The sequence below is a fragment of the Barbus barbus genome (genome assembly GCF_936440315.1).
Source record: "Barbus barbus genome assembly, chromosome: 42".
Classification (NCBI taxonomy): Eukaryota; Metazoa; Chordata; class Actinopteri; order Cypriniformes; family Cyprinidae; genus Barbus; species Barbus barbus.
Genome location: NC_136720.1, coordinates 27038461 through 27048926, shown reverse-complemented (window position 1 = coordinate 27048926; position 10466 = coordinate 27038461). Strand labels below are relative to the sequence as shown.

The 10466-nt window shown below is 35.5% G+C and overlaps 1 protein-coding gene across 1 annotated transcript in view; it reads right to left on the bottom strand.

The window, feature by feature from the left end:
• LOC306861238 (uncharacterized protein) overlaps positions 1-10466 on the bottom strand; it is a 36503-nt gene that overhangs the window by 7034 nt on the left and 19003 nt on the right. Inside the window, exons 11-18 of the mRNA XM_079403395.1 lie at positions 9355-9503; positions 7417-7543; positions 6005-6150; positions 2106-2232; positions 1867-1896; positions 1133-1245; positions 350-482; positions 103-242 (exon numbers count right to left, since the gene is read on the bottom strand). Of these exons, the coding sequence (XP_079259521.1) occupies positions 103-242; positions 350-482; positions 1133-1245; positions 1867-1896; positions 2106-2232; positions 6005-6150; positions 7417-7543; positions 9355-9503 (965 nt within the window). The remainder of the gene's footprint in view (positions 1-102; positions 243-349; positions 483-1132; positions 1246-1866; positions 1897-2105; positions 2233-6004; positions 6151-7416; positions 7544-9354; positions 9504-10466) is intronic.

Here is a 10466-nt window from a genome sequence, read left to right as displayed (position 1 = left end):
CGAATGAATTAATTAATGACTGAACAAACAAACGAATGAACTAACTAACTAACTAACTAATGAATGAATGAATGAATGTGTGTGTGTGTGTGTGTTCCTCACATGCCGCCGAGCACCAGCACAGACGAGACTCTGGAGCAGCTGTGTGTGATCTGCAGATTCACTGAAGCCGACTTCAGCAGCGTCCTCCGTCCTCTGAGTCCAGAGCGCTCAAACAGCAGCAGCGCCGGCACCGAGAGCTCCTGACACACACACACACACACACACACACACACACACACAGCTGATGAAGCAGATCCACATGTGATGCAGATCACTGTCTAAATGAGAGTGTCTAAATGAGACTTACGATTCCTGTGGGCTGCAGCGACAGAACTGATGCGTCCGGCTCGGAGAAACCCATCGTCCTCAGATCAGGATAAAAACCCTCCTCAAGAACACACTGACGACCCGAAAAACACTCACCGCTGAACGCCAGCCAGCTGCACACACACACACACACACACACACACACACGTGAGAGCAGAAACACACATACACACACACACACACACACACACTCTCTCTCACTCACACTCACACACACACACACACACACACACACACACACACACGTGAGAGCAGAAACACACATACACACACACACACACTCTCTCTCACTCACACTCACACACACACACACACACACACACACACACACGTGAGAGCAGAAACACACATACACACACACACACACTCTCTCTCACTCACACTCACACACACACACACACACACACACACACACACACACACACACACACACACACACACACACGTGAGAGCAGAAACACACATACACACACACACACACTCTCTCTCACTCACACTCACACACACACACACACACACACACACACACACACACACACACGTGAGAGCAGAAACACACATACACACACACACACACACACACTCTCTCTCACTCACACTCACACACACACACACACACACACACACACGTGAGAGCAGAAACACACATACACACACACACACACACACTCTCTCTCACTCACACTCACACACACACACACACACACACACACACACATACACACACACACGTGAGAGCAGAAACACACACACACAGACGAACCTGCCCGCATGAACCCTGCAGGAGCGCAAGCTGAAGCCGCCGGGGATTGTGGGTAACGAGTCCTGCAGCAGGACAGATGTTCCACCGAATCCAGACTCAGAGAACAGCTCAATCTATTACATTAACACAATTACACTCCATATTAATATTCACTCTGACCCTTTGAAATAAGGATAATGAGAACTAAATAAATATATATAACAATAATAGGAAAATTAAATAATGATTTTATACCAACAAAAAATTCAAATAAAAGAATTAAATAAATATGCTTTATAAATAAATAAAATAAAAAAATAAAATATAATAATTTTAATTTATAATTAATTATATGTAAAAATAATTTTGTATAATGGTATAATTAGGTATAATATATAATAAATATAATTAAAATTTTATGTATGTGTGTGTGTATATACAAATATTATTAATAATAATGGGAAAAATTCAATAATTTTTTTGATTTGATTTAAAAATAAAAATTAGGAATAAAATTTAAATAATAATTGTTTTATACAAAACAACATAACAATTTTACACACACACACACACACACACACACACACACACACACACACACACACACACACACCCTTTTAAAAATAATACTGTTATTATATGAAAATAAAACTATTAATTAGAGCAATCTGAACAAAAAGAAGAAAGAGGTAGAAGAATCCTAATAATAATAATAATAGGGGTAATAAATAAACATCATAATTTCTTTTACAAACCTGGAAGTGGCAGGAGTTTTCTAGATTTTCCTGAAATATTAAGCATACACATAAATAACTGATTTTGGGTCATTATGTTCCAGTTATAAAATGATAACATAAACCTCTATTTTCATATATTTCTATCATGTTCCAGCTAGAGAAATGAAACGCTCTGTTGATCAAACATCAGCAGTCCCTCATATTCTCCCAGCAGCGGTCAGATCCAGAGACAGTTCTCAGTGAAGAGCGACTCTCACCAGAATCACGGGGACGGCGGAGCAGATCCGGCTGTGAGGCGAGCCCCAGTCCTCCGGGCTTCCGTACAAACCCTTCTCCAGAACATACTGCTGACCCGAGAACCCGGGGCCCTCGAACGCCACCCACCTACAACACATCCATCACATGCTTTCAGTTCAGAGCAGCGTCAACATTCTGCTAAACGGCTCTTTTCTGTTTCACTGAAGAATGAAAGTCCTTCGGGTTTGAAGCAGCATGAGGGAAAATAAATGATCATATTCCTTTAGAACTAATGTCAAGTAAAACTATCACAAGAATATTCACATGTGTCCCTGCAGGACAAAAGCAGTCATGAGTAACACAGGTATATCTGTAGCAATAGCCAACAATACATTGTATGGATCAAAATTATACATTTCTCTTTTATGACAAAAATCATTAGGATATTAAGATCATGTTCCATGAAGATATTTAGTACATTTCCTACCGTAAATATATCAAAACTTCATTTCTGATTAGTAATATGCATTGCTAAGAACTTCATTTGAACAACTTTAAAGGAGATTTTCTCAATATTTAGATTTTTTTGCTCCCTCAGATTCCAGATTTTCTAATAGTTGTATCTCAGACAAATATTGTCCTATCATAACAAACCATACATCAATGGAAAGATCATTTATTCAGATGATGATGATGCATAAATCTCAATTTTAAAAAATTGACCCTTATGACTGGTTTTGTGCTCCAAGGTCACATATGAGAAGAATGCAGCAGCAGTTTTGGAGTAGAATTGTTCTGAAGGTCGTCAGTGTTTAATGCTTCACATTCCTTGATGCCCAAACTGACATTCAACACAGAACAACTACAGCGTTTCCCAAAATAATGAGACTCACAGAGCCGAGACACCCACACACGTGCCTGAACAAATACAGACCTGCCTTCATGCATGCATGCGTCACACACACACACACACACACACACACACACACACACACGCGCACAGACACTTATGCCATTATGTCTTTGCCTTTACTGATGTACTCAGTTTTTACTCAGTATTTGTGTCTTTTTTTCCCCAGTATAAATATCCAAACTTTAATAAATTAAGATATGTTTACTGGAGAAGCAAAATTAATGCTTAAACTAGAAAAATATCTGCCAATGAGGACAGAAAAATTTACTTGTTTTCACTTTAGATTCTATGGAATTAATTTTTCACAATAACAAGTTTAGATCTCAAAATTCAGACTTTTTTTCTTGCAATTTTCAGTTTAGATCTCACAATTAATTTTTTTGGTTCTGCCATGGAATAAAAACAAAAACAAAACATTTTAATCTTACAATTCAGACTTTTTTTTGCAATTCCATATATATATATATATATTAGTGCTCTCAAACGATTAATCGCATCCAAAATATATGAGCTTGTACTGTGTATATTTATTATGTATATAAGTACAAACGCATGCATGCATATATATATATATATATATAATGTTTATATATTAAATATATTTATATATAATATAAAATATATATATATATTTTTATTTATTTATTTAGGCATTTAGCAGATGCTTTTATCCAAAGCGACTTACAAATGAGGACATAAGAACAATCAAAACCAACAAAAGAGCAACAACGTGCAAGTGCTATTACAAGTCATGGTTAGCCTAATGCAGTACAGACAATTATTATTATTATTATTTTTTAATAAAAAGACAAAGATAAAATAAAATTAGAATAGAGTGCTGGAGTTAGAGGGTCAAGTAAAGATGGAACAGATGAGTTTTTAGCCGTTTCTTGAAGATGGGTAAGGATTCGGCTGCTCGGATCGAGTTGGGCAGGTCATTCCACCAGATGGGAACAGTTCATGAGAAAGTCTGTGAAAGTGTTTCTGTGTCTTTGGGATGAACAATAATGCGTCGTTCACTTGAAGAACGCAAGCTTCTAGAGGCACATAAGTCTGAAGTAATGAATTTAGGTAAAGGGGTGCAGAGCCAGTGCTGGTTCTGTAGGCAAACATTAATGCCTTGAATTTAATGCGAGCAGCTATTGGTAGCCAGTGCAAACTGATGAACAGAGGCGTGACGTGCGTTCTTTTCGGCTCATTAAAGATTAATCTTGCAGCGACATTTTGGATTAATTGTAGAGGTTTAATAGAATTGGCTGGAAGACCTGCCAAGAGAGCATTGCAATAGTCAAGTCTGGACAGAACAAGAGCCTGAACAAGGAGTTGTGTTGCATGTTCAGAGAGAAAGGGCCTGATCTTCTTAATATTGTATAATGCAAATCTGCAGGACCGGGCAGTTTTAACAATGTGGTCTGAGAAATTCAGCTTATCGTCAATCACAACTCCAAGGTTTCTGGCTGTTTTTGAAGGAGTTATGGTAGATGAGCCTAACTGGAAGAATATAAATATTTATATTTATTTACATGTAAATATTTTCAAAATATACACTGTATGTGTGTGTATTTATATATACATGATAAGTATACACAGTACATACACATGTATTATGTAAATAAAAACTTGTTTTGGATTCGATTAATCATTATTAATCATTTGACAGCACTAATAAATATATTATATTATATATCACTCCCACAATTTGAAGTTTACCTTTATTTATATAGCTTTTTACTTTGTTTCTCACAATTCTGACTTTTTTCTAGCTATTTTCAGTTTATATCTCACAATTCTGTTTCTTCTCCCGCCACGGAGTAAAAACTTGAAAAAAGTAACTGAATTTTATCTTACAATTCTGACTTTTTCACAATTCTATTTTTTGTTGTTTTAAACTAAGTTTATTTCAATGCATTTATACCTTGATTTAAGGATGCTTACATATTTGTACTGGAAAACAAGACTGAAAGAAAATATTGAAGAAGAACATCAGATTTAGCTGTAGAGTGTGTGTGTGTGTGTGTGTGTGTGTGTGTATGTGTGTGTATGTGTGTGTATGTGTGTGATGAACACTTCAATTTAAAACTAGAAACAGGCCTGTATGTGCTCAGACGTTTTGCCTGAAAGGCGGTGCCCTTCACTCACACTCACACACACACACACTCACACACACACACACACACACACACACACACACACACACACACATTCCAGTAGAACCGCATGGATTGTGAAAAGTGCTGCAGCACAAACTCTTTCTATCGTTTCACATTATTTGCATTTATGCTCCTCTGTTGTTGTAATTTTCTGGCAGAAGGCCTCCGTTCCTCTGAACGACTATTAGCTCGAGGCGGACCTGTGTCTGAGTCACATGACCTGCTAGTGGCAGGAAACAATGCACATTTACCTGAACAGATGCGATCAGGAGTTCTGTGGAAGCACTAGCAGACGGAAACGAATGGCATGTAACTTTGAGCCAGTTTTTTGGGTCGGACACACACTTTTCTATTGATGAGCTGTCACTTCAGTGATGGACATCCTGATTGGCTGAAGAGAGTGCATTAGAGCTGCCCACTGTTTGGTTCCAGAATTTTTTGTTGATTTTTTCTCTAGAAACTATATATTTAGTATTTATTGCTAATATCTATCTATCTATCTATCTATCTATCTATCTATCTATCTATCTATCTATCTATACACGAATATTGAAATATTTTGACAGTAAAGCAAGTGCTTCATTAGAGTTGGTAGGGCTTTGTTCACTGCCACTCTCTGATTGGTGGAATTTTCTGAACAGCATCATGGGTAATGTAGTTTTTCACCACAAATTCAGCCGTTAAATGGGATTATTTTAAAATATATGTTGAAATAATGTAAACTGATGGTTTAAACAGAAACATATTCTATCGATTAACAATCCTGGAACTCTTTAATGGTTAAGAAGTTATTAAAAACCAAATTCCCTAAGGCGAGTGTTTACTTCTGGACTCTGTAATGAAGAAAGCGACTCACACTCCGGCCAGGACCTCGATGGAGCACGTCTGCGGGCCGTAGCGTGTGTTCAAGGCGTTATCCAGCGGCTCCAGGAGGTCGATGCTGACGCCGCGCTCGGAGAAATCCGGCTCACTAAACATCTTCATATGAGGGGAGGAGAAATCCTGAAAAACAAAGCATTTCACAGCCTTCGGTGTCTTAAATTAGAAAGCAGTTGGCAAGCATTTGGCACTGGTTCTGGTTCCTCTATTTCCTGCTATTGTGCATCCAGAGCTCATAAACACCGCAGGTATGCGCTGATGGAGGTTGCGTAACATGTTTGGCTTGCGCTCATCTGATCTGCACTGTTTACTAACTTCAGTGATAATGACTGATGGAGATCAGAGATGTGCAAACGCTTCATTAAGAAAGATACTGAGATGCAAAACTACATTGTGGTTTTTCTGAATCGATCCTGAATCAGTAACTGAGCTGATTTGAGGTTCAACTGACCCCGATCACAGGTGTGTTTCTTATACATGTTTACACAGGATGTGTTTATGAGTTCAAAAACAGCTGGACAGAGCGGAACTGAGCTGAACAGAGCAGAGCGCTCAGTGTTTTTATGGTGTTTCAGTGTTTTCCCCAAATTGGGGTTTGTGAGCTGATGAATAGCTAATAATGAATTAAATCACAAAAATTTAAAATTCAATATTTGCTTTTATTTAAAATAAAAGCAATTAAAATAAAACACCAAAAAATATTTTATTTGTTTACTTGCATATCAAAGAACTGTGAGCATGCGAATGTGCTGTTAAATCATTGAAATATGATTTGATTTTATATTGTTTAGTTTTCTACATATAATATTTTACTTCATATATATATTTTATTTCATATACATTTTTTTTATGATGTTCGCCTAGTTGTTTGTTTTTTGCTAGGGTAAATTAAATAGAAAAGCAATGGTGAAACTTCAGATTAAAATGTTTAATTTACCAGTTAAATACTGCAAAAGAACTTAGCGTTTAGAACTTAGCATTTTGGGAGAAAATATTGAAATATTAACCTACAATCTCAGGAGTTACACAGTACACTGGACAAATCTGGTGAAGGATTTACTTTGAAATAATTTTCACTCAGAAATTGCAAGCAAGTTTCACAAATTATTACAAAGAAATAGCAAGTAACACATTGAATTTAAACGTGAAATCTTGAAGTAAAGACTGAAATAGCATTTGCATCTTTTAAAAGGCACTCCTGTAATCTTTGAATTTTCAATTTTTTTTTAGTGTACTTTAAATAAGAAGTGCTTCAGCTATCCCTGAACTAAAAGATGCTTTTCCCATGCAAATGCTCCAACAGCTAAAGCACAATCTCACTAATCAACTATCAGCCGATGGACAGCTAGTGAAGTGTGGTGACCGATGGCTAGAAAAGATGAGACTCACCATGAAGACGGGCCGCAGAGAGAGGAGTTTTTCCCCCGTGCCGCCCCAGTCTGTCCAGTTCAGATACTCTCCTTCCTCTAAAACAAACTGCTGCCCCTCGAAACCCTCGCCATCGTATCCCACCCACCTGAGATGAGACGAGAGCAAAGCATTCAACAGCAGTGTCAGGGGTAACGCATTACAAGTAACGCTAGTTACGTAATCAGATTACGTTTTTTTACAAGTAACTAGTAACGTAATGCATTACAAGTAACGCTAGTTGTATAATCAGATTATTTTTTACAAGTAACTAGTAATATAACGCATTACAAATAACGCCAGTTAAGTAATCAGATTACTTTTCCTCCCAAGTAACTAGAAACGTAACGCATTACAAGTAATGTTAGTTGCATAATCAGATTACTTTTTTAACAAGTAACTAGTAATGTAACGCATTACAAGTAACACCAGTTAAGAAATCAGATAAGTAACTAGTACCGTAACACATTACAAGTAACGCTAGTTGCATAATCAGATTACTTTTTTAACAAGTAACTAGTAATGTAACGCATTACAAGTAACGCCAGTTAATAAATCAGATAAGTAACTAGTACCGTAACACATTACAAGTAACGCTAGTTGCATAATCAGATTACTTTTTTAACAAGTAACTAGTAATGTAACGCATTACAAGTAACGCCAGTTAATAAATCAGATAAGTAACTAGTACCGTAACACATTACAAGTAATGCTAGTTGCATAATCAGTTTACATTTTTAACAAGTAACTAGTAATGTAACGCATTACAAGTAACGCCAGTTAATAAATCAGATAAGTAAATAGTACCGTAACACATTACAAGTAATGCTAGTTGCATAATCAGATTACTTTTTTAACAAGTAACTAGTAATGTAACGCATTACAAGTAACGCCAGTTAATAAATCAGATAAGTAACTAGTACCGTAACACATTACAAGTAATGCTAGTTGCATAATCAGATTACTTTTTTACAAGTAACTATAAATGTAACGCATTACAAGTAACGCTAGTTACTTACTTTACTTACTTACTTTTGTCATTTAGCAGACGCTTTTGTCCAAAGCGACTTACAAATAAGAAAAAGTAACTAAAACTAAAAAGTTACAACTCTATAAATACTATATACCCACATATTAAGAAAATAAAGCAATTAAATAAAATTGACACATGCATATAACAACATTTCAATAATAAACATATAAATGAAAAAATTAAATAAAAAGCGATACTACTATCCCTTGCCGGTGTCCCTGCCCGGTGGAGTCGCACGGTAGAGTTGATGGTCTTTACACTCTTTACTTTTTACTTTTGTCATTTAGCAGACGCTTTTGTCATAAGCAGTTACATAATCAGATTCCTTTTTCCCCCAAGTAACTAGTAACGTAACGCATTATTTTGTAATTTACAAGACAATATCGGAAAATATCAGAAAATATAGTTACTTTTCCAAATAAGTAATGCTAGTTATCAACGCTAGTTCCCGTGCATTGACAGTCAGCTCTTGTGTTGCCATGTTGAGAGAAATCGGGAGTAAGTGCAGAGCGTTGTGTGTGAACATGATCTTACTGTTGTTCTAGTCTAAATGTCAACATAAATATACTCATCTCACTCACACAAAAAACTGTGAAATGCAAACGCAGAATAGGATCTCTTTAAATCAACAAACATTTACTTGAGAAGCAAAATGTCTTAAGATATCAAGTCTTGTGAATTTATGCTTAAAACAAGTATAAATATCTGCCAATGGGGGCAGATGTTTGATATCACTTCATTCTGATCACTTTTTAAGAAAACAAAACTTAATATCTTCAGTGATTTTGCTTCTCGAGTAAACATTTGTTGATTTAAGAATGTTCAAATATTTGCACTGGAAAACAAGACAGAAATACTGAGGAAGAAGATCAGAGTTCAGGACTCACAGGCCCCCGAGGATCTTCAGTGATTCCACACAGTTCAGTCTGTGATCGTCCGGGTCGCTCGGGTCCGTTTCTGTCCTGGCGAAGGAGAACACATCTCCCTGAACTTCCACGCATCGGCCCTCCAGACCGGCCTTCTCATACAACACGGCCTGAGAGAGACAGAGCGATGAAGAAAATCATACTCTTCATCAGCGTTTATGTCCTGCTTTCCAGTACAAATATCTAAACACTTAAATTAAGTCTTCTGAAAAATGTATCAAAAAGAAGAACAAGAACTAATATCTGTCAATGGAGTCAGAAAAATAATATTAATTTAAAGGGAAAACAACTTATTTATACTTATAAGTATTTTTTGTTGTTTTAAGCATAAATTCACTTAATTTTGATACATTTTTCAGAAAACAAGACTTGTATATAATATATTATTATTATTATTATTATTTATTTTACATTATTATATAACATCATAATATAACATATACATATATATATATATATATACACATACATACATACATACATATATATATATATATATACACATACATCATTTTTTATTGTATATTATGTCATTTTTGTTGTGCTTGTTTACAGTACAATATAATATAAATTGCAGTATATAATAAAAATCTAAACAAATTTAATTTGTCATTAGTATGACATATATAATTTTTGTGGTTGTTTATCCATTAGTTGTAGTTTTTTTAGGAAAATAATTCATGTAAAAGCAAAAAAACTAAAAATCAAATACATTTTAAAAAAAAATTAGATTAAAAGAATTTAACTCAGAAATTGCTAGTAAATTTCACAAAGAATTACAAAGAAACGGCATGTAGCTCATTGAATTAAACGTGAAATTCTGAAGCAGAAAGACTGAAACCGTATTTCCTTGTAAAACATACTCCAATAATCAGAATTTTACTTTGAAAAATCATTTTTACAGTGTACTTGAAACAAGAACAAATATCTGCCATTGGGGACAGAAAAATAAAGTTGTTTTCCCTTTCAATTAAGTGGCAGAGATTTGTTCTTTTTTTTAAGCATAAACTCATGTAAATTTAATGCATTCAGACTTCAACAAGATCTGCAGTAAATGCAGTAAATGTGTGTTG